The following is a 26,628-nucleotide window of genomic DNA, read 5'->3' as shown; positions in this document are numbered from 1 at the left end:
CTTGTGTGAACTATATTATACTGTAAGAGTGTTTAGAAAAGTCTTATGGTTCTCAAGAAGGCAAATCAGCAAAGCTATGCATGTTATTTCCTGCAGCAAACAAAGCAGTGGTGCCCGTAAAAAGTGACATCACGTATAATTAAAAGAGTACTCCGCTGCTCCTTGGAGCAGGCGGCGGGGGTTGTGATGTCACGGCCACGCCCCTTGTGACTTCATGCCACGCCCCTTCAATGTAAGTCTATGGGAGGGGGTGTGGCAGCCACCTGTGGGACCCTAGCAATCAGATATCTTATCTCCTATCCTTTGTATAGGGGATAAGATGTCTAGGGGTGGAATAACCCTATAAGGCATTTAAAAATCCATCAGAAACGCGCCATCCCGCCCCCATCAGAAACGCGCCATCCCGCCCCCATCAGAAACGCGCCATCCCGCCCCCATCAGAAACGCGCCATCCCGCCCCCATCAGAAACGCGCCATCCCGCCCCCATCAGAAACGCGCCATCCCGCCCCCATCAGAAACGCGCCATCCCGCCCCCATCAGAAACGCGCCATCCCGCCCCCATCAGAAACGCGCCATCCCGCCCCCATCAGAAACGCGCCATCCCGCCCCCATCAGAAACGCGCCATCCCGCCCCATCAGAAACGCGCCATCCCGCCCCCATCAGAAACGCGCCATCCCGCCCCCATCAGAAACGCGCCATCCCGCCCCCATCAGAAACGCGCCATCCCGCCCCCATCAGAAACGCGCCATCCCGCACCCATCAGAAACGCGCCATCCCGCACCCATGTTTTGCCTGATGTTTTTGTTCTTAGGGATATAAGCCGCTGCCTGATGCCTGTGTTTTCCAGCCGTTGGGAGTTGTAGTTTTGCAACATCTGGGGGTCCACAGTTTGGACACCACTGTCCAAGAAAGTTCCCACTTCTCTACGAGGCAGAGCCATTGACAAGCAGTGGCTATTGCTCACCTAATCCATCCATCTGATCAGCCTCATGTAATGCAACATTTACCCTCTAGCAGCTAATGCGGTAGAAAATAAAGCAGCTGGCAGCAATTCCTTATCAACATGGAGTCCTATAGCTTACCGACAACGCAAAGCAATACAGATTCCCAAAATTCCAATGACTGCTTTCGAGCCGTGGAGGTCTGCAAAAGGAATATCTGAAAGCTGAAACGTATTGTACATTTGTGCCGCAGCACATATGGAGTTGTTATCAGGAAGTATAATGGAACGCTCGAGAGCCTTAAATACTTAATGGGCTGCCGGAACCTAACAAAGCACCAGGAAAAAAAACAACTCCTCTGCCTTTTCTCTCCTTACCGCGGTCTTTGTGAGAAATCGCTTATATATTCAGTATGCAAATACACACCACGGGAGCACAAAGAGGCTGGCAGAGAATCAAAGTCAACATTGACACAATTATCATGGATGTTAATTAACAATGAGAATGGCGCTTAACATTCGCTTTTTATATTTTCATTACTCATTAGCGGGAGAAGAAGGGAACAAGGGAAATTTATGGTTTCATGGTTCACTGCGCCATTCTGTTCTACTTATAAGAGCTAGAGAAGCAAGAGAAGGGAAGTTCTCAATAGTCAGTAGCCCTCAGCCTGAGCAGATTTCCAGGTACCGCTGTCCTTGATGCCACAAGCAGAACAAACAATCCAAACCTTTACTGCAGAAAGTGTGATGCTACCAAGAGGAGACAAAAACCTAGACATATTCTTTAGATGAAGACTGCTAGCAAGGGAAAACAATGGCTTTTTTCTTTTTTGAGTTATGACATGTACTTGCATACCACCTGTGTAAAGTTGAAACCTGAGCAGTACTGTTTTCTTAAATGGGTACTCCGGTGGAAAACAAATAATTTTAAATCACCTGGTGCCAGAAAGTTAAACAGATTTCTAAATTACTTCTATTAAAAAAAAAATCTTAATGCTTTCAGTACTTATCAGCTACTATATGCTACAGAGGAAGTTCTTTTCTTTTTGAATTTCTTTTCTGTCTGACCACAGTGCTCTCTCCTGACATCTGTCCGTGTCAGGAACTGTCCATAGCAGGAGAGGTTTGCTATAAGGATTTGCTCCTGCCCTGGACAGTTCCAGACAGAGGTGTCAGCAGAGGGCACTGTGGTCGGACTGAAAAGAAATTCAAAAAGAAAAGAACTTTCTCTGTAGCATACAGCAGCTGATAAAAAAAAATCTTAATCCTTCCAGTACTTAGCTGCTGTATGCTACAGAAGAAGTTCTTTTCTTTTTGAATTTCTTTTCAGTCTGACCACAGTGCTCTCTGCTGACACCTCTGTCCGGAACTGTCCAGGGTAGGAGCAAATCCTTATAGCAAACCTCTCCTGCTCTGGACAATTCCTGACACGGACAGAGTTGTCAGGAGAGAGCACTGTGGTCAGACAGAAAAGAAATCCAAAAAGAAAAGAACTTCCTCTGTAGCATAAAGTAGCTGATAAGTACTGAAAGGATTACGATTTTTTTTTTAATAGAAGTAATTTAGAAATATGTTTAACTTTCTGGCACCAGTTGATTTAAAATTATTTGTTTTCCACCGGAGTACCCATTTAATCTCGCTCCTACTGCTTCAGCTGGATTTCTGACCATTACCCCTCACTCATGCAACACGTGTGTTCAAGCCCACCAGACTGCTCCTGCCAAACTATTGTCACAGTTCTTTAAAAAAATAAAATAAAAAAGCCCCCTTGTGTCATTTCTATCACATACTTGTGTCATTTCATTCCCCAATATGCCATACATCTGCAGCTAATACTATGGGATATATACAGTCAATACATCTGCAGATAATACTATGGGGATATATACAGTCAATACTTCTGCAGATAATACTATGGGATTTACAGTCAATACATCTGCAGATAATACTATGGGGATATATACAGTCAATACATCTGCAGATAATACTATGGGGATATATACAGTCAATACATCTGTACATAATACTATGGGATTTACAGTCAATACATCTGCAGATAATACTATGGGATTTACAGTCAATACATCTGTACATAATACTATGGGGATATATACAGTCAATACATCTGCAGCTAATACTATGGGATATATACAGTCAATACATCTGCAGATAATACTATGGGGATATATACAGTCAATACATCTGCAGATAATACTATGGGATTTACAGTCAATACATCTGCAGCTTATACCATGGGGATATATACAGTCAATACATCTGCAGCTAATACTATGGGGATATATACAGTGAATACATCTGCAGCTAATACTATGGGATATATACAGTGAATACATCTGCAGCTAATACTATGGGGATATATACAGTCAATACATCTGCAGCTAATACTATGGGGATATATACAGTGAATACATCTGCAGCTTATACCATGGGGATATATACAGTGAATACATCTGCAGCTAATACTATGGGATATATACAGTGAATACATCTGCAGCTAATACTATGGGATATATACAGTGAATACATCTGCAGCTAATACTATGGGATATATACAGTGAATACATCTGCAGCTAATACTATGGGGATATATACAGTCAATACATCTGCAGCTAATACTATGGGGATATATACAGTGAATACATCTGCAGATAATACTATGGGGATATATACAGTCAATACATCTGCATATAATACTATGGGGATATATACAGTGAATACATCTGCAGCTAATACTATGGGGATATATACAGTGAATACATCTGCAGATAATACTATGGGGATATATACAGTCAATACTTCTGCAGATAATACTATGGGGATATATACAGTCAATACATCTGCAGATAATACTATGGGGATATATACAGTCAATACATCTGCAGCTAATACTATGGGGATATATACAGTGAATACATCTGCAGATAATACTATGGGGATATATACAGTCAATACATCTGCAGATAATACTATGGGGATATATACAGTCAATACATCTGCAGATAATACTATGGGATATTAACAGTCAATACATCTGCAGATAATACTATGGGATATTAACAGTCAATACTTCTGCAGATAATACTATGGGGATATATACAGTCAATACTTCTGCAGCTTATACCATGGGGATATATACAGTCAATACATCTGCAGCTAATACTATGGGGATATATACAGTCAATACATCTGCAGCTTATACCATGGGGATATATACAGTCAATACATCTGCAGAGAATACTATGGGGATATATACAGTCAATACATCTGCAGCTAATACTATGGGGATATATACAGTCAATACATCTGCAGATAATACTATGGGGATATATACAGTCAATACATCTGCAGATAATACTATGGGGATATATACAGTCAATACGTCTGCAGATAATACTATGGGGATATATACAGTCAATACATCTGCAGATAATACTATGGGGATATATACAGTCAATACATCTGCAGATAATACTATGAGGATATATACAGTCAATACCTCTGCAGATAATACTATGGGGATATATACAGTCAATACATCTGCAGATAATACTATGGGGATATATACAGTCAATACATCTGCAGCTTATACTATGGGGATATATACAGTCAATACTTCTGCAGATAATACTATGGGGATATATACAGTCAATACATCTGCAGATAATACTATGGGGATATATACAGTCAATACATCTGCAGCTTATACTATGGGGATATATACAGTCAATACTTCTGCAGATAATACTATGGGGATATATACAGTCAATACATCTGCAGATAATACTATGGGGATATATACAGTCAATACTTCTGCAGATAATACTATGGGGATATATACAGTCAATACATCTGCAGATAATACTATGGGGATATATACAGTCAATACTTCTGCAGATAATACTATGGGGATATATACAGTCAATACATCTGCAGATAATACTATGGGGATATATACAGTCAATACTTCTGCAGATAATACTATGGGGATATATACAGTCAATACTTCTGCAGATAATACTATGGGGATATATACAGTCAATACATCTGCAGATAATACTATGGGGATATATACAGTCAATACTTCTGCAGATAATACTATGGGGATATATACAGTCAATACTTCTGCTAGCAATAACCACTAATGCTGGTAACTAAAATGCACACTAGTGGCAAATAGAGCTCAGGACGGCCCTCTGTATGCTTCTGGTACCATCAAACTACATACTAGTAAGGAGGAAAAATACAATCACAGAGAAGAGATGCAAAAAATACCATAGTAATATTAGTTCATACATTAGTTCATAGTTCAATCAGTGTTCACATGTTGATGAATCTATAAAGTATATAAATAATTTGAAGATCCCATTCTTGAAGGATAGCTAGCAGCCAAAAGGTACACCTGACTGAGTGCAGCTCCATTCCTCCAGGAATCCTTTGGGGCTATGCATCAGAGGAGCAGGGGTGTTCTGACACTTACTTGCCTACTACCTCTTGACAAAGCCACAGCTTGCGGTGAAACATGTCGAGGGAGGCAGAGTGTTAAGTTTTAAAAGCAGTACTCACACAATCCAGGATAGTTACTGTAGTCTGCAGCCACAGAGCATTCAGAAAATATATAGAACGATCTGGGTAACCTTCATACAAAAAACCATGAATTAGGAATTGTGAGAGACTGAGATTTTAACCCTTTGTGTGTAGAAAGAGAGTAACAAACCAATTTTAGTTTATGGGAAATAAAGGGGATTCTTTTTGATCACCTGGATGGTGATTTATTGGTGAATACATAGTACTGAGACACCATCCATAAAACAGGTCTCAAATAGTAAGTATGTATCAGAGGATTTCCCCAACATATACCACCGTATAATCATACAATGAAGTACATCAACCATACTGTTAAAAAGGGGAGGGGGGGGAGACATACCAATTTTTTCTATGTTTTTTTGTGGTGGTCATCCATATAGTCTCCAGCACTTTACTATAAAGTATAAAAAAAAAAAAAAAAAAAAAAAACAATTAAGAAAGTATGCCTCTTTTGGTCCTGTGATGTGACTGGTGTCCTATGGCTTCATTCTGCTAGAAGCTTTCAGACAGCAAGATGGAAATTTTCGTGGTAATCAATAAATAAAGGATTTGTGTTATAACGGATCATTATGTATCTACTGTATCAGTCACAGACCATTGGCTAAAACAAAAGCCTGACATAAGAAAGCAGACTATTAGGCTGGGTTCACACCACTTTTTTGCAATACAGATATCGTATACGTTTTCAATGTGAAAACTGTATTGAAAACCGCATGCATTGACTCTCCATTGAAAACCGCATGCCAAACTATGCATCCAGAGTCCATGGGAACCGTACAGAACCATATGTGCGTACGGTTCCATCCAGTTTTTGACACCAAAAGTTTTTTCCTTGGAATTTCGATCAAAACAAGTGAAACTTAATTCATAATGGCAAGAAAAGTTAAAAACGTATTCTTTTTTCATATAAACTGATGCAATCGGACATCATTTTTTAAATCCGTATACAGGTTAAAATTAGTACACGTTTTGACACAGTTTAGTCAGGTTTTGAGGAATCAGTTTTTCACTAAAAAAAAAAAAAAATGATATGGAAACTGTAGTGCAAAAACGTGGTGTGAACCCAGCCTTACTTTTAAGGATGGCAGACTAAGGCTGGGTTCACACCACGTTTTTGCAATACAGTTCCCGTATCAGTTTTTTGATAAAAACGGATTCCTCAAAACCGGACTAAACTGTATCAAAACGTGTGTACAAATTTTAATTTGTGTACGGTTGAAAAATGATGTCCGGTTGCATGCGTTTTTTTAAGAAAAAAAAAAATGTTTTTAACTTTTCACTTCATTATGAATAAAGTTTTAATTGTTCAATTGAAATTCCAAGAAAAAAAACTGTGCAAAGTCAAAAACCGTAAGGAACCGTATTAACATACGGTTCCCATGGACTCCCATGTTAAAATATAAAAAAATAAATAAAAGTATACGTTTCAATACCGTTTTTCACCTGGACCAAAAACCATGGTAGGCTATGGTTTTAGGTACGGGGGAAAAAAAAAACTGACAAAACCGTAGAAGACACAAAACTGACACAACCGGATGCTTCTTTTGGCATACGGTTTTCAATGGAGAGTCAATGCATACGGTTTTCAATACGGTTCCGTATGGTTTTCAAATTGAAAATGTATACGGGAACTGTATTACAAAAACGTGGTGTGAACCCGGCCTTAGGTAGGAATAACTGCACTTGCCTGCATGACAGTCACTGCTCCATATGTGACGGCAGTCCAATAGATTGAACCCACCATTATACCAGCGGCAGCAAATGGGCAGGCTTTGGATATCAGCCTGTCTGCAAGGTCCAACATATACACAACCGGACCTGCAAGAGAAGTAAAAAATAAAATTGAAACATTACCTTGAGTTTTCTTTTATAACTTTGTAAAAGCTGTTGTTGGTTTATCTGCTTTTTCAACGCCTGAATGAGCCATGATGCTTATGATGGGCGATGTACGGTAAATACACAGTCACTTTTTTTTTTTTATGGCGGGATGCTCTTAGAGGTTGTCAAGTAAAGCAGAGATGCATTGGAGAGCTGTGCTGAGGTGTACAGAATAAGTATATCAGATACAGTGCGGAATGCAGCTCTGGAGCATTAGATGAAATAAGAAGCATCTCTATAGGTTAGAGCTGTGTTTTCCAGCCAGGGAAGGGAAACACTGGGTTAGAGCCTGCCCAGCAGACCTGACCCAAACTAATAGTGATTGAGAAAAGAAAACTCACAGCTTGATACACAATGACTTTACACCTAATAAAACTTTTATTTTATCCTTTGTTCAACAGTGGAGGAGCTATAATGCTAATAATAATAAAATAAAAAAATAAATGTATTTCTACATAAATCTACAACTGTTTTGATGGATGCCACACCAACAATATTTCCCATAAGAAAAGACTTTCATGGCAAAGCCACTAGATACACTATTAGAGAGTGAACAATCCAGGTCTGACCTTATTGGGGTGCTCCGCCCCAAGACATCTTATCCCATATCCAAAAAGGATAGGGGATAAGATGTCAAATCACGGAGGTCCCGCCGCTGGGGACCCACGGGATCTACCATGCAGCACCCACCTTTAGTGGCTTCCGGAACCGCTGGAGGTCCTCAGGCCGAGTCCATCTCGACCACGAGGATGGAGCCTAGTGATGGCACGGCTCCGCCCCCGTGTGATGTCACGCTCCGCCCACTCAATGCAAGTCTATTGGAGGGGCGTGACAGCTGTCATGCCCCCTCCCATAGGCTTGCATTGAGGGGGCGGAGCGTGACATCACATAGGGACGGGGCTGTGACATCACTATGTTACATCCCCGTGATTGCCAGTAATCAGACCCGGAGGGAACGCGCTCCGGGGACTGATTCTAACGGGGAGCGGCGTGCAAGATCATGGGGGTCCCCAGCTGCGGGACCCCCGCGATCAGGCATCTTATCCCCCTAATCCAAAGGATAAGATGTATAAGATGTCTTAGCGCCGGAGTACCCCTTTAAAAACTATGGGAGATATTGAAAATGCTGATCAGATGTCTCTACTCATATTCCCAAAGAGTCCCGATTTCTAATGGGGCTGGGTACACCTGTTCTCAGGATGGGTCTCAATCACCATCGAATACCCAGTATGAAAATTAAAAAAAATAAAAGCTATAAAAAATTAAGTCTAGAGAAATATCTCGAGGCCATGTTCAGATGGAGAAGTTTCCGTGCAGAATTTAGCAGTAGAATTCCTGGTGAAATTTACTGCCCATAGACTTTAATGGCATTCAGTCAACGGGGCTTTGAATTTCAGCAGAATTCTGTGTTTTAAGAACACTGAGTTCCACCGCAATTCCGTTCAGCAAAACTTGGAGAATGGAAACTGTGCAAAATTGCAGAAATTCTCCCATCTGAACATAGCCTTAAAGGAGATGTCCGGTGCTCAATTTTCTTATTTTATCCGTTTCGGGCTGAAAAATAAAAGAAAAAAATTTCTCTTACCTGCCTAGGCTCCCCCGGTACAGGTGTTCAGTCCCCGGGCTGTATTCTTCTTACTTCCTGTTAGCCCGGCACGTCACACGGAGCTTCAGCCTATCACCGGCCGCAGCGATGTCCCGCCTCGGCCAGTGATAGGCTGAAGCTCCGTGTGACGTGCCGGGCTAACAGGAAGTAAGAAGAATACAGCCCGGGGACCGAACACCTGTACCGGAGCACCGGGGCCATGTAGGCAGGCAAGAGAAAGCTTATTTTCTTTCTTTTTTTTTACAGCCAGGAACGGATACAATAAGAAAAGTGAGCACCGGACATCTCCTTTAAAGTGCAAGACTAATCGATCATTGCACAATTACAAAGACATACAAGCTGCATCTGACCATTTCACCCACACCCAATGTTAACAAGTATATAAAATCAATCATACAGCCACACACAGTGGAACTAGTTCTACAAGTCCTGGAAAAACAACATGTAGTCCCATCACTTAGAGGGTAATCACCCAACATTTTCACTTCATCGCATGTAACCAAATCATAGAAGGACACATCTCATCTCTATGTCTCTCCCTGTATATGATGAATATATATTATAGCACTGCCTCCATGTCTCTCCCTGTATATGATGAATATATACATAGCACTGCCTCCATGTCTCTCCCTGTATATGATGAATATATATTATAGCACTGCCTCCATGTCTCTCCCTGTATATGATGAATACATACATATCACTGCCTCCATGTCTCTCCCTGTATATGATGAATACATACATAGCACTGTCTCCATGTCTCTCCCTGTATAAGATGAATACATACATAGCACTGCCTCCATGTCTCTCCCTGTATATGATCAATACATACATAGCACTGCCTTCTTGTCTCTCCCTGTATATGATTAATACATACATATCACTGCCTCCATGTCTCTCCCTGTATATGATGAATATATACATAGCACTGCCTCCATGTCTCTCCCTGTATATGATCAATACATACATAGCACTGCCTTCTTGTCTCTCCCTGTATATGATTAATACATACATATCACTGCCTGCATGTCTCTCCCTGTATATGATGAATATATACATAGCACTGCCTTCATGTCTCTCCCTGTATATGATGACTATATAACTAGCTCTGCCTCCATGTCTCTCCCTGTATATGATGAATACATACATATCACTGCCTCCATGTCTCTCCCTGTATATGATGAATACATACATAGCACTGCCTCCATGTCTCTCCTTGTATATGATGAATATATACATAGCACTGCCTCCATGTCTCTCCCTGTATATGATGACTATATAACTAGCTCTGCCTCCATGTCTCTCCCTGTATATGATGAATACATACATATCACTGCCTCCATGTCTCTCCCTGTATATGATGAATACATACATAGCACTGCCTCCATGTCTCTCCTTGTATATGATGAATATATACATAGCACTGCCTCCATGTCTCTCCCTGTATATGATCAATACATACATAGCACTGCCTTCTTGTCTCTCCCTGTATATGATTAATACATACATATCACTGCCTCCATGTCTCTCCCTGTATATGATGAATATATACATAGCTCTGCCTCCATGTCTCTCCCTGTATATGATGAATACATACATAGCACTGCCTCCTTGTCTCTCCCTGTATATGATGAATACATACATTTCACTGCCTCCATGTCTCTCCCTGTATATGATGAAAACATACATAGCACTGCCTCCATGTCTCTCCCTGTATACGATGAATATATATTATAGCACTGCCTCCATGTCTCTCCCTGTATATGATGAATATATACATAGCTCTGCCTCCATGTCTCACCCTGTATATGATTAATACATACATAGCACTGCCTCCATGTCTCTCCCTGTATATGATGAATATATACATAGCACTGCCTCCATGTCTCTCCCTGTATATGATGAATACATACATAGCACTGCCTCCATGTCTCTCCCTGTATATGATGAATATATATACATAGCACTGCCTCCATGTCTCTCCCTGTATATGATGACTATATAACTAGCTCTGCCTCCATGTCTCTCCCTGTATATGATGAATACATACATATCACTGCCTCCATGTCTCTCCCTGTATATGATGAATACATACATAGCACTGCCTCCATGTCTCTCCCTGTATATGATGAATACATACATAGCACTGCCTCCATGTCTCTCCCTGTATATGATGAATACATACATAGCACTGCCTCCATGTCTCTGCCTGTATATGATGAATACATACATATCACTGCCTCCATGTCTCTCCCTGTATATGATGAAAACATACATAGCACTGTCTCCATGTCTCTCCCTGTATATGATGAATATATATTATAGCACTGCCTCCATGTCTCTCCCTGTATATGATGAATATATACATAGCACTGCCTCCATGTCTCTCCCTGTATATGATGACTATATAACTAGCTCTGCCTCCATGTCTCTCCCTGTATATGATGAATATATACATAGCACTGCCTCCATGTCTCTCCCTGTATATGATGACTATATAACTAGCTCTGCCTCCATGTCTCTCCCTGTATATGATGAATACATACATAGCACTGCCTCCATGTCTCTCCCTGTATATGATGAATATATATTATAGCACTGCCTCCATGTCTCTCCCTGTATATGATGAATATATACATAGCTCTGCCTCCATGTCTCACCCTGTATATGATGAATATATACATAGCACTGCCTCCATGTCTCTCCCTGTATATGATGAATATATATTATAGCACTGCCTCCATGTCTCTCTCTGTATATGATGACTATATACTAGCTCTGCCTCCATGTCTCACCCTGTATATGATTAATACATACATAGCACTGCTTCGCACCCTATGTAAATGACAAATCTGTAGATGGCACTGCTTCCATGTTCCTCTCTGGAAATGATTAATACATACACAGCACTCACTTCCCTTTTATTGTGAGGTACGTGAAGCTTAAAGAGGTACTCCACTGGCCAACATTCTTAACATTTAGTTCCAAACGCTGTGTGCGCACTGTGGGGGTTGGTCACGCCCCCTAATGATGTCAGGCCACGCCCACTCAATGCATGTCAAAGGGAGGGGGCGTGATGGCTGCCATGCCCCCTCCCATAGACTCGCATTGAGGGGGAGTGGCCTGGCATCACGAGGGGCATGGCCGACCCCGGCAGTGCGCACACAGCGTTTGGAACTAAATGTCGGCCAGTGGAGTGCCCCTTTAAGCCTCTCATGAATTCATACAGCACTATGCAAAAGCAGAAACATTGTACTGAGCAATATAAAAGGAATAAAAACATGACTAAGAAGTAATGTATTACCAAGTAATCTTTAAATGTAAGACCATAGGGGGTGGTATCAAATTAAATGGAGTAATAGAGAAACACCTTAACACTTGCCCACACTATAAATTCATTAAACTCACCGAGGTTCGGGAACTCTATTAAATATTCGGCATTACACTGAGGGCACGCGACTCTGGCAGTGCTGTTTCCTCTCTGTTTCTCATCTACCCACCGCTGGAGACATGACTGATGTACCCACTTTGTAGAGCCTCTGCACCGGCATGGTCTGACCCACTCAGCTGTTCTGTCATCTTCATCTGTAGCGAAACACACCCAGCAACTCCTGGAAAACATACACACACATGGTCGTCAATGAAATGATGCCATACAAGCTGCAAACCTGCAAAGTTCTTTTTAAGAATTGGAGGTTCCTTCGAACCTCAGTGTCACACCTGTTATACATGTCTCCATATACAGTAAGATAGCTGTTGCAGTAAAATAAAATACATTTAACATTGTAGTATTTTGCAGATAAAAAATAAAAAAGTACAGGGCCAAAGACACAAATAAGCCAGTTACCATGCTTCTATACCGAGTTGGGTCGACCTAATTTATGCAATTCTAATTTGCTAAATATTTTAATGTTTATGTCTTTTCTCTCGTCTTACATTGCTTAGTTCTGTGGAAAGATGCGGTTTCCCTATGTGATCATTTGTGTAATCACCATCAGTCTGTAGGTGTCACTGTTCCTCCTGCTGCATATAGCAATTAGAGATGAGCGAACTTACAGTAAATTCGATTCGTCACGAACTTCTCGGCTCAGCAGTTGATGACTTAGCCTGCATAAATTAGTTCAGCTTTCCGGTGCTCCGGTGGGCTGGAAAAGGTGGATACAGTCCTAGGAAAGAGTCTCCTAGGACTGTATCCACCTTTTCCAGCCCACGGGAGCACCTGAAAGCTGAACTAATTTATGCAGGAAAAGTCATCAACTGCCGAGCCGAGAAGTTTGTGACGAATCGAATTTACTGTAAGTGCGCTCATCTCTAATAGCAATGTTTCCCAATTAGGGTGCCTCCAGCTGTTGCAAAACTAAAACTCCCAGGATGCCCGGACAGCCTTCGGCTGTCCGGGCCTGCTGTGAGTTTTAGTTTTGCAACAGCTGGAGGCACCCTAGTTGGGAAACACTGGCATATTGTAATGGTTTATCATGTCACCACTAACAGTTACTATATTTTCAAGTAGAGGGCAGATCCCAATGTCACAAGAGATATAAAAAGAAAAATTAAGGCTACTTTCTTACTCTGTGACCCAGTTCTGGTATCTTGGCATTGCAAACCAATAGGGCCAAACCAATGCCCAGAAGAAAGATTGCTCTTATAAACTTAAAGGGGTACTCCGATGGAAAACTTTAATTTTATATCAAAGTTAACACAGATTTGTAAATTACTTCTATTTAAAAAAATCTTTGCCCTGCCAGTACTTTTTAGCAGCTGTATGCTACAGAGGAAATTGTTTTGTTTTTTAATTTATTTTTTTGTCTTGTCCACAGTGCTCTCTGCTGACACCTCTGTCCTCGTCAGGAACTGTCCAGAGCAGCATAGGTTTGCTATGGGGATTTTCTCCTGGTCTGGACAGTTCCCGATACGGGCATCAGGTGTCAGCAGAGAGCACTGAGGACAAGACAAAAAAATTTCAAAAAAAGAAAAGAATTTCCTCTGTAGCATACAGCTGCTAAAAAGTACCGAAAGGGTAAAGATTTTGTTTTTTAATAGAAGTAATGTACAAATCTGTTTAACTTTCTGGCACCAGTTGATTTAAAAAAAAATAAAAATCAATCGGAGTACCCCTTTAATATCATCTTTGAGGGTTTCTGAGCACAACACGTGCACATTTCTAAAGCAGAATTAAATGGCATGCTAACTGCACAGAAGTTTGAGTCATAGTAAAGTCATTAGATCAGTGTCTCCCAACCAGGGCGCCTTCAGCTGTTGCAAAACAACTACAACTCCCAGCATGCCCGGCTGGAGGCGCCCTGGTTGGGAGACACTGCATTAGATGCATGGCCTATACTAATTATATTAAAGGGGAACTCCGGTGGAAGAAAAAGTTTTTAAATCAACTGGTGCCTTTTCCTGGATAACCCTTTTAAAGGGGTAGTCCAGTGGTGAAAAACTTATCCCCTATCCTAAGGATAGGGGATAAGTTTGAGATCGCGGGGGGTCCGACCGCTGGGGCCCCCCGCGATCTCTCTGTACGGGGCCCCGGCTCTCCGCCGAGATAGCGGGTGTCGACCCCCGCACGAGGCGGCGGCTGACACGCCCCCTCAATACATCTCTATGGCAGAGGCGGAGATTGCCGAAGGCAGCGCTTCGGCTCTGCCATAGACTTGTATTGAGGGGGCGTGTCGGCCGCCGCCTCGTGCGGAGGTCGACACGCCCCCTTCCAGCAGGCTGTCGGGGCTCCGTACAGGAGATCGCGGGGGGCCCCAGGGGTCGGACCCCCCGCGATCTGCAACTTATCCCCTATCCTTAGGATAGGGGATAAGTTGCTCACCACTGAATCACCACTGGACTACTCCTTTAACTTTCTGGCACCAGTTGATTTAAAAACTTTTTCTTCCACCGGAGTTCCCCTTTAATATAATTAGTTCTGGGGGACCTGGAAGAATTGGTCTTATCAGAGACTGGGGATAGGCCATGCATCTAATGCAGTGTCTCCCAACCAGGGCGCCTCCAGCCGGGCATGCTGGGAGTTGTAGTTTTGCAACAGCTGAAGGCGCCCTGGTTGGGAGACACTGATCTAATGACTTTACTATGACTCAAAGTTCTGTGCAGTTAGCATGCCATTTAATTCTGCTTTAGAAATGTGCACGTGTTGTGCTCAGAAACCCTCAAAGATGATATTAAAGGGGTACTCCGATTGATTTTTATTTTTTTTTAAATCAACTGGTGCCAGAAAGTTAAACAGATTTGTAAATTACTTCTATAAAAAAATCTTAATCCTTTCAGTACTTATGAGCTTCTGAAGTTAAGGTTGTTCTTTTCTGTCTAAGTGCTCTCTGATGACACCTGTCTCGGGAACCGCCTAGTTTAGAAGATGTTTGCTATGGGTATTTGCTTTGAAACTGGGCGGCTCCAAAGACACGTGTCTCGGGAACACTGGGAGTTGAAGTTTTGCAACAGCTGGAGGTACCCTAATTGGGAAAGATTGCTAAATGCAGCAGGAGGAACAGTGACACCTACAGGAGCCAGTTTATCAAGTTTTTTCCTGGATAACCCCTTTAAACAGATTTGTAAATCATTTCTATTTAAAAATCATAATCCTAGCATTTAGCAGCTGCTGTATACTACAGATATACTACAGAGAAATTTGTGAATTTCTTTTCTGTCTGACCACAATGCTCTTAGCTCTTTCCTGTCCGTATCTGGAACTGTCCAGAGCAGGAGAGGTTTTCTATGGGGATTTGCTTCTACTCTGGACAGTTCCTGACACGGACAGAGGTGTCAGCAGAGAGCACTATGGTCAGACAGAAAAGAAATTCACAAATTTCTCTGTAGTATAGATCAGCTGATAAGTACTGGAAGGATTAAGAATTTTAAACAGAGGTAATTTACAAATATGTTTAACTTTCTGGCACTAGTTGATTTGAATATATATATATATATATGTTTTTTTGTTTTTTTTACTTGTTCCCACCGGAGTTCCCCTTTAATGGACACCTAAATCCTTCCAGCCTATAGTGCTCACAAAATACCCCAACACTAGGGACACATGCTACATAGAGAGGTGCCACTCTTCACATTTCCCAAACTGCACGATCTAAACAAAGTAGACACAACAGTAGTGCCAGCACAGTAATAACACAGTAACACATACCCTTGTGCCCACTAGAGAATTATCTATAAATGTGTGCCTCTACATAGTACTTATGGCTATAGAAATGCCCACACAAGTGTGCCAGACATATTGCCCCTATATTACAAAGGGAAAGTAAATTACTTCTATTTAGAAATCTCAAGCCTTCAGTACTTAGCTTCTGTAGGTCCTTAAAGGGGGTACGGAAAAAATCTTGTCCCCTATCCAAAGTATAGGGGATAAGCTGTCTGATCACGGGGGTCCAGCTGCTGGGGAACCCCGCAATCTCCGGTTCGGCAGAGGAGGCATCTGGAACATTGAAGCTTGGAGCTTCAGTGTTCGTCACGCCACACCCCCTCCATTCAGGTCTATGGGAGGTGGCGTGACTGCTGGTACATAGCCTCCTCTCATAGACATGAATGGGGAGTGGTGGTTGTTGTAGTCCCCTGTCATCCAGCACGGAGCGGAGTTCGCTCCGTGCACCGGATGACGGGGGTGCCTTTGGATAGGGGATAAGATGTTTTCCAGCGCAGGAACCCCTTTAACCCCTTAAGGACCAAGCCCATTTTGACCTTAAGGACCAGGACAATTTTATTTTCGGATTTTCGTCTTTTTCTCCTCGTCTTCAAAAATCTTATTTTATTTTCATCCACAGACTAGTATGAGGGCTTGTTTTGTGTGCGACCAGTTGTCCTGCATAATGACACCATTCATTTTACCATAAAATGTATGGCGCAACCCAAGAAAATACTATTTGTGTAGGGAAATTAAAAAGAAAACCACAATTTTGCAAAGTTTGGAAGGTTTCGTCTTCACATTGTACAATTTACGGTAAAAATGATGTGTTCTTTATTCTGTGGGTCAATAAGATTAAAATGATACCCATGTTATATACTTTTCTATTATTGTTGCGCTTAAAAACATTTTAACCAAATGAGTATGTTTAAAATCCTTCTATTTTGATGACCCACAACTTCTTTATTTTTCCGTATAAGCAGTGGTATGAGGGCTCATTTTTTGCGCTATGATCTGGGAGAGATGAATATGGTATATTTCTTTTTGCAGCACTTAGGGTACTTAATAAAAAGAATTTCATCCCCAAATATTTCATCCCTCGAAAAGGTTATCCCTTAAAAGGTGCTATTCCAAATACACTCATCTATAGAATAGGTAATACATGTTTGATGATGAAGGCCTTACTGACTCCTAAGTGCCAGTTTAAATGTAGGGGCAATGCTGCTCCCTTAAAATGGAAACTGTCAGATACAAAAAGTTTTTGTTGTACATCTTGGCAAAACATTAAAGGACAAGTATCATTAACAAAACTTAAAAGTTTTAGATCGCGGGGGTCCGAGCGCTGAGGCCCCGCACGATATCCTGTTTGGAGCCTTGGTTCTCAAGCACAGGAGCATGTCACGACCCCTGGCCGAAGCGGGAGCCACCACGCCCCCTCCATATAGCTCTATGGGTGAGCTGTTATGAAATATTCAGCTCTCCCATTGAGCTTTATGGAGGGGGGCATCGTGGCTCCCATTTCGGGCAGGGATCGTGACGCGCTCCTGAGCTAGAGAACTGGTGCTCCAAAACGGGAGATCGTGGGGGTAAAACGTATTCCCTATCCTAGGGTATACGTTTTTGTTCACGATACTTGTCCTTTAACCTTTCTAATTCCATTTTATAGAAATCATGGCTTTGTCCAAGCTGAAGCACAAGAATGGACAAAATCCAGCGAATGAGGGTGGGCTAGCACTCCTCTATGCTGTCTCATAGGACAGGAGAGAGCACAGAGGAGTGCTACCGGACAGGAGAGAGCACAGAGGAGTCCTACCGGACAGGAGAGAGCACAGAGGAGTCCTACCGGACAGGAGAGAGCACAGAGGAGTCCTACCAGACAGGAGAGAGCACAGAGGAGTGCTACCAGACAGGAGAGCACAGAGTGCTACCAGACAGGAGAGAGCACAGAGTGCTACCAGACTGGAGAGAATGTAAAAATGTTTTTAACCCCTTAGAAATATATTTGTCTGCCTGGTAGTGTGCTCACTTACCAGGCAGACTTCCCCAGGAGGCGCGGCGTCACTGATTCCTGCTGGGGGAGGGGGCCCCGATTTCCGCCCTTAGCTCATCTATGCTGCACTTCCGTCGGGAGCGCGCATAGATGAGTGGCCAATAGCACGGCAGGAGGTGCCGGGGTCTCCTCCTCCCTGTTTAGCAGTGTAGCGTTATCTGGGGAAGGAGTATAGGAGCAAAGCCAACCTGCCGTGCTCACCGCCGAGACCCGGGTCCGAAACAAAGTAAGTGCGTACGGTAAGTACGGGTAAGTGAAATAAGACATCACCTACCTGTACAGGACATGTACAGTCCTGGAGCATCAGCGCAGCACTGAGATTCAGTGCCGCACTGCCTCCAGACTGTACATGCTGGGGGCAGGCAACTGCAAGGCCATGCAGCCAATGAGCTCAGCCGAGGCGTTCACAGAGCTTGCTCCCACCTGTCTGATTGACAGGCAGGGAGCAAGCGCAGGCTGACGGTCCGAATTCAGTTGTGACATCACGGCAGGCTGCAGCTGGCCACTAGGAGGGAGACCCCTAGTGGCCGCTTTTCAAATGTAAAATAAAATACTTTAAGACATGCGATTTTCTCCTATTCCGGGCTGATCAGGTCTCTGGTGACTCGATCACCCGGAAAAAAGGGATGATCGGAGCTGTCAGTGACAGCCCCGATCATCCTGAGGGATAGGAGCAAGGTTGCAGCGCTGCGATCTCCTCCTATCCCCTGCCATTAGTCAGCAATGAGTTCTGATCAATGGCAGTGCACGACAGGGGGTTGCCACGGAAACCCCTGCTCTGCCCACCCCTGGATGTCGGGCAAAACAGGTGGAGAACATGGCGGCCAGTACCTGGAAAGAAGATGCCGTGGGGACTACCGATCGGTGGAGACAGCGGAGATCAGCGGCGCAGGCAGGGAGGGGGGGGGGGGGGGAGGTGACAGTAAAGCGATCTTTACTGCTGCCCTTCTAGTGGTTGCCAAACTGCAACATCCCAGCATGCCGGGAGTTGTAGTTTTGCAACATCTGGAGGGTCACAGTTTGGAGACCACTATTACAGTGGTGCCCAAACGGTAGCCCTCCAGATGTTGCCAAACTACAACTCAGCATGCCTAGACTGCCCAGGAATGCTGGGAGTTGTAGTTCTGTAACATCTGTCCCTTCAGATTTAGCAATTTTAATGAAAATTTTGAAAATTTCTGCTATACTTTGAAGCCCTCTAATTTTTTCAAAAAGCACAAATATGTCCATTTTATGATGCCAACATAAAGTGGACATATTGAGGGGCATTTACTAATCTTTTACTATGTAGTCTGGTTTTTACCCTGTTTTTTCCTACTTCATTTTTGACTATGTGCGACAAATTTAATAAATTGTTGCACGGCGTTAATAAATTTGGCACACATAGGCAAAAGTGGGAAATTTACTTCATGTAGTAGAAAAAATAGTCTGTTCCCTTTTCCTGCTGTCTGAATAGGTTTGGCTGCTAGGTTTCCTTCTGGATCTTTTGTTTTTGAGTTTTTTTTCAGCTTTTTCACCACATCTAAATAATTCAATAACTAAATTGTAGTCATAGCTCAGAATAGTGGTAAACGGTGTTTAGTGTGTGTTTAGTGTGTGTGTGTGTGTGTGTGTGTTTGTGTTTATTACATTTTTTTAACAGTTTTTTTTCTCCCTAAATGTACTTACACTTTTTTTTTTGTTACTTCACAGATCCGTGTATCCTGTGGACTCCTTCGGATTCGGTGGACTACTTCGACGACCAGCGTTTTTCTTTGCTTGATGTTAATAAAATGGTTAACGAGGGCTTGTGGGGGAGTGTTTTTTTGAAATAAATTTTTTTTTAAACCTGTTGTGTTTTTTTTTTTTTACTTTACTAGACAGGCTTAGTAGTGGAAGCTGTCTTATAGACTGAGTCCATTACTAAGCCGGGCTTAGCGTTAGTCACAAAAACAGCTAGCGCTAACCCCCAATTACTACCCCAGTACCCAACACCACAGGGGTGCCGGGAAGAGCCGGTACCAACAGGCCCGCAGCGTCAAAAATGGCGCTCCTGGGCCTAGGCGGTAACAGGCTGGCGTTATATAGCCTGGGGAGGGCCAGTAACAATGGTCCTCACCCACCCTGGTAACGTCAGGCTGTTACTGTTTGGTTGGTATTTGGCTGAGAATAAAAATAGGGGGGGACCCTATGTGTTTTTTAAAAATAATTATTTATTTTAAAAAAAACAAACGCATAGGGTCCCCCCTATTTTCATTCTCGGCCAAATACCAACCAAACAGTAACAGCCTGACCTTACCAGGGTGGGCGAGGACCATTGTTACTGGCCCTCCCCAGCCTAAATAACGCCAGCCTGTTACCGCCTAGGCCCAGGAGCGCCATTTTTGACGCTCCAGGCCTGTTGGTACCGGCTCTTCCCGGCACCCCTGTGGCGGTGGGTACCGGGGTAATAATAGGGGGTTAGCGCTAGCTGTTTTTGTGACTAACGCTAAGCCCAGCTTAATAATGGACTCGGTCTATAAGACAGCTTCCACTACTAAGCCTGTCTAGTAAAGTAATGAAAAAACACAACAGGTTTTAAAAAAATTTTATTACAAAAAACACTCCCCCACAAGCCCTCGTTAACCATTTTATTAAAATCAAACAAAGAAAAACGCTGGTCATCGAAGTAGTCCACCGAATCCGAAGGAGTCCACAGGATACACGGATCTGAAATGAGAAGAAAAAAAAAAGAAAAAATGGGTTAGTAAATTTATTATCTCCTGCTCGCACATCTCCCGCCCCGCACGACTACAGCTGCCAGCATGCCCTTACAGTAAGGACATGCTGGGAGTTGTAGTTGTGTGGTGCAGGAGATGTGTGGGCAAGTGACAAGCTTGTCCCCCGCCCCCAGCTGCAGGACTACAACTCCCAGCATGCCCTTACAGTAAGGTGGGGCGGAGGCCGGGCACATTGTTTCCCAACCTGGGACTTGTCGTTTTGCAAAATCTGGAGGCACCCTGGTTGGGAAACACTGTTTTAGGCCAGTGTTTCCCAACCAGGGTGCCTCCAGATGTTGCAAAACTACAACTACCAGCATGCCTGGACAGCCAAAGGCTGTCCAGGCATGCTGGGAGTTGTAGTCTTGCAACATCTGGAGGCACCCTGGTTGGGAAGCTTGGGCAACTTACCGGCTTCCGTAGGATCCAGCACTGCACGACACTGCCACCCGACGATCTCCGCCACCGATCGTCTCTGGAGCCTCGGAAGGGTAAGTGAACGTCTTCGCCGGTCCCCTTCAGCTGTTTAGTTTTGCAACAGCTGGAGGAGTACAGTTTACAGACCACAAACCAGTGGTCTGCAAACTGTGGCCCTCCAGCTGTTGCAAAACTACAACACCCAGCATGCCCTGACAGCCAAAGCTTTTGGCTGTCAGGGCAGGAGCCCGAGCTGACATTACAGTGCAGCCGCCCAGGCTCCTCATATGGTCTCCCCGCTACCCTCACTTATGGGGACACTGATCTACATCCCTCCTTGTCTCCCGCCCGCGCCGCTCAGCTCCCGCTGCTACAAGACTACAACTCCCAGCGTGTCCTCACTGTAAGGGCATGCTGGGACTTGCAGTCTTGCAACAGCAGACAGATGGGAGTTGTGTGGCGCTGGCAGGTGAGAGGGGGGGGGGGGATATAAATCACTGCAGTGTCCCGGTAGCGCAGTGAGGGTAGCGGGGAGAAAGTATGTTGGAGCCCGGGCGGCAGTAGCTTTTCCTGCTCCATGTTGGAGCTGGAGTAAATTTAGTCAATTTTTACGGCCGTTGCAACAGTTTATTGCGCAACTGCGACTGTCTCAGTTAATAAATTCCTGACCACTGCAAGTAAAAAATGAAAACTTGCGTAAATTAAGCGGGAAAAAAAACATTTTGACTTTCTAGATCTTGCTAGAGAAAGTCGCACAAAAAATAGGGTAGGAGCAATTGCGACAATTTTGCGCCAAAAAAATAGTCCAAAAAAAATGACTAAACCCCTTAGTAAATGCCCCTCATTGTATTTGTGAATCAATATAACATTTGGAATATCAAGTTTCCTTACAAGCAGAGAGCTTCAAAGTTAGAAAAATGCAACATTTTCAAAATTTTCATAACATTTTGGGATTTTTCACCAAGAAAGGATGCAAGTAACGACGAAAATTTACCACTAACAAAGTAGAATATGTCACGAAAAAACTATCTCAGAATAATGGGTAAAAGTATCCCAGAGTTATTAATGCATAAAGTGACAGTGGTCAGAATTGTGAAAAAGGGCTGCGTCCTTAAGGTGAAAATTAGCTGGGTCCTTAAGGGGTTAAACAAAAAATAAATAATGGAAGTATATTAGAGATATGTTGTAGTACATAAGTACTACTACATATAAAAAATATATATATGGTAGGTGACAGTGCCCATCTAAGTTATCAGCAGTAAATCTTTAAGGGAATAAGTGTTCAATATGCCATTTTTAATGCCGTCTATTTGGTTATGCCCAATCCTCGCAGGTTCACAATGCTGATTCAGCAAAGAAGAGTTCTTCTGCTTTGTAATGTATAATGGAGTGAGACAAGAGAGAGTAAGACGATGCTATATATTCAGCAAATACCACATAGTATGAAATCTTCTAAGGCAGGTACTACAACATTTCTTCAAATAAAAAATTCAAGGTCAACCTCCTATTAAACCCCCGGAACAGAATGGAATCACATGATAACCCTCTGTATAATTAAAGCTTTAGAGAGCAATGAATAATGGATTGAAATTCCCTTGTATTCTCTGGTCGGCTTCATCTCTTTCTATTGTTGCACGGTGAGCTAAATAAAAACGGTTTGAACACAAGGATCCTGGTGCTTGCCAGATTTTCCATTTTCTTGCACTGAATAAAACATGACCTTGGTATTAGGACTGAATTGAATCAGGTCAGTGCTCAAATAACAACCTGAATGAGAAAAGTCTGGCTCGCCGAAACAGCAGAGTTATTGTTGGGAGTCAGGCCCGGTCCCCGGATGATGAATGCACAAAACAAACACTCAAATCTGTTTGGTAACACTTTGCTTACAGCAAACAAACTAGATCTCCACCAGTATATTAAGCACAAAGAAAGCAGGGCCTGGTGTTAAACCTGCCATAGAAAAAGCAAACAGTGCAGGTTCTCCATGTTAGCAGAGTAGCAGTCAGCTCAGCTGAGATTACTCTTAGTTAAAGGGGTACTCTGGGATGGAACTACTTCGTTGAAACCTGCACAGAAACTCGGCAACAAAAACCTTGACTTAGCTGCCAGTCAAGGTTTAACCCTTTCAGGACAGCAAATTTTGACATCTGGCTCATGCTTTTTTCCTCCTTACATTCTAAGGCTGCTTTCACACCATAAAAATACTTCCGTTATACTGCCGGTACAAAATCACTAACGGCCGTTAGAAAATCCCATTATAGTCTATGGGATTCTTCTAATAGCTGTTTTAATCCGTTATCACCGGTTATTAATAATGGCTATTATTTTGTGCATGCACTAATTCTCCCGTTATGGCCCTTCACAAAATAACGGCCATTATTAATAACAGGTGATAACGGATTAAAACGGCTATTAGAAAAATCCCATCGACTATAAATGGGATTTTCTAACGGCCGTTAGTGATTTTGTACCGGCCGTATAACTGCCGATTTCCTAACGGGCGTTCATAACGGAAGTATTTTTATAGTGTGAAAGCAGCCTAAGACCCATAACTTTTTTGTTTTTCGACTGACTAAGTTGTATTAGGGCTTATTTTCTGCACGATGAGTTGGACTTTCCAATGACTCACTTTTTTTTTATCATGCAATGTATTACAAAGCCATAAAAAATTATATGCAGGGCAAAATTGAAAAAATATGGAATTGCACAATTTTGCAGGGCAAAATATGGTAAATCTGACATTCTATATTTATTCTATGGGTCAGTACGATTCCAATCATACCAAACTTTATAATTTTAGTTTTGTTTTATTGTAAAAAAAAAAAAATGTAAACCTTGAAATTATAAAAAAAAAAAAAAAAAAAAACACTGTTAATTACCATGTTCTCACCCCTATAACTTATTTAGCTTTCCACCTACAGAGCTGTTTTAGGGTTTGCTTTTTGTGCCATGAGCTGTAGTTTTTAACGGTACCACTTGGGGGGGGGAGGGGGGGGGGGAATTATGTAAAATAACCAAAAATCAGCAATTTTGACTTTTGGAATAGCGGCATTTAGTGTTTAAATGCTGTCACTGTATTTAACCAGTTAAATGACGGACCTCGGCGCGATCGCCGAAGTCCATTACAGGCAGATGACAGCTGCTGATAGCAGCGGACATCTCCTGTTCATGACGCGGAACCGGCCCGCGGGCCCCAGGCATGTCCACCCAACCGAACCATGACGTACATGTATGTCATGGGTCGGGAAGGGGTTGATCCCAGAGTACCACTTTAAAGGAGTACTCTGCCCCAGACATCTTATACCCTATGTAAAGGATAGGGGATAAGATGTCTGATCGCGGGGGTCCCGCCGCTGGGGACACATGCAATGTCTCCTGGAGCACCCCGTTCCGGAGCCGAACGGAGCGAAGATCGCTCTGTGGCTGATGACGGGCGATACAGGGGCCGGGGTATTGTGGAATCCCGGCTCCACCCCCCTCGTGACATCACGCCCCACCCCCTTAATGCAAGCCTATGGGAGGGGGCCTGGCAAATATATTTAAAATGTAATACAAAAAAAATGGCCCCTAGGAGATGTGGGAGAGATGAGGGGACAATGACACATATCTGGTGGGCCTGTGGGGCATTAGAGGCATTTTGGGAGACTAATCTCACCTATCTCTGCCATAATGGGAGTGACCCTCCCCAATGATCCGAAGGTCCTCTTACTGTCTGTCTATCTTACCTCACACTCGTAGGCCCCCAGCTAAGAAATTAGCCCACTTTTTGTTAGTAGCAGCTAGAGCAGTGATCCCTCGGAGATGGAAAACTGTCCATCCACCGACGGAGACGGACTGGTTTGCGGAGGTACTTTTTATATGCCGCATGGAAGAACTGATGTTTGACTCACGAGGGGACGTAGACTGTCATTGGAAGATATGGGGCCCATGGTTGGAGTTTCTTGGATCCCCCCATTTCAGTGCTACCTGAATTCGATGGTGTGAGATCTCTCTTCTCCTGGTGCGCCGCTGGCAACCAAATAACCTGCTGGCTCATCTGAGGTGCTGGACGAGTGGTTTGGTCAGATGTGGATCGGTCGTGAGGTAACTTTGTCTTTACTCACTTATTTCCTTAGTCTCTGTGTACCCCTCTTTCCCCCCCCCCCCTTCCAAAGGATAGGGGATAAGATGTCTGAATGCGGGAGGCCCGCCGCTGGGACCCCCGTGATCTCCCTGCCTCACCCACATTATGTGCAGAGCTGCGTCTCTAGGCTCAGAAACCAGAAGTTTTCGGGACTGGAGACATGACTTATCGAGGGGGGCATAACATGAATGGAGAGAGTGTGACATCAGACAAGTTTTATTAAAATGTAAATAAGCCCCTCCTCCTTTTCCTATTGTATACAAAGCCCCCAAAAAATTAACATATTTAATATTGTCGCGTGGGTAACTGAACTATTAAAATAAAATGTTAATGATCCTGTACAGCAACCAGCGTCCCCAAAAAAAAAATAAAAATAAAAAAAAAACAAGGCCAAAATTGCTGCTTTTTGGTCACATCCTAGAAACTGTTTTAATATGGCCATTGTACATCATTTTTCAAGTATAATCAGATATTTATTTTTTGTCTTTTTGGTGTTTTTTTCAGATTAATCAATGAAATTACTGACAACTAATCGATTATTCAAATAATTGTTAGCTGCAGGCCTACTATCTTTAGTAACCAAAAGCAGATTAATAAATGTTGTTTCATTTTACTAATAGCAGTGCAGGAAGAAAGCGGTGGACTCCAAGCCATGAGTCAACTGCAGCATTTCTGAGGAAGGTGCACTTCTGTTTTTTATACACACACCTTGTTGGAAAACCTTGACACAGCCTCTATAACTTGTTTATGTGTTGTCACTGAGAAACAATATACCTGTAAGTGAATTATTGTGCATCTCCTATTTTGATGTTTTCAACCTTTCCAGTAATTTCCCTTTCAGTTCGATTATTCAGATGATGCAGGTTTTAAAGGGGTTATCCACAAAGGTAACTTAAAGGGGTACTCCGGCCCTAAGTCATCTTATTCCGTATCCAAAGGATATAGGATAAAGTGTCTAAAGCCGGAATACCCCTTTAAGGGCAGGAGGGGTGATAGGAGTCATAAGGAAACATAGCCTAAGGTAGTTGAAAACAGATTATATGGTGAAAGGTACTTTTAATCCTCACATTTTCCTATTTTGGATGAAATTTTTGGGGCTTCAGAACCAATTAACAGGTTTCCATAGAGTTA

General features: G+C 42.8%; 1 protein-coding gene across 1 annotated transcript in view; it reads right to left on the bottom strand.

Annotated features, from left to right (window-relative positions):
• Nucleotides 1-26,628, bottom strand: part of MARCHF5 (membrane associated ring-CH-type finger 5) — an 84,130-nt gene that overhangs the window by 15,601 nt on the left and 41,901 nt on the right. Inside the window, exons 2-3 of the mRNA XM_056529391.1 lie at nucleotides 12,440-12,642; nucleotides 7,235-7,365 (exon numbers count right to left, since the gene is read on the bottom strand). Coding sequence (XP_056385366.1) covers nucleotides 7,235-7,365; nucleotides 12,440-12,642 — 334 coding nt within the window. The remainder of the gene's footprint in view (nucleotides 1-7,234; nucleotides 7,366-12,439; nucleotides 12,643-26,628) is intronic.

The sequence above is a fragment of the Hyla sarda genome, chromosome 7 (assembly GCF_029499605.1).
Source record: "Hyla sarda isolate aHylSar1 chromosome 7, aHylSar1.hap1, whole genome shotgun sequence".
NCBI lineage: Eukaryota > Metazoa > Chordata > Amphibia > Anura > Hylidae > Hyla > Hyla sarda.
This window is presented reverse-complemented; position numbering and strand designations above follow the sequence as displayed.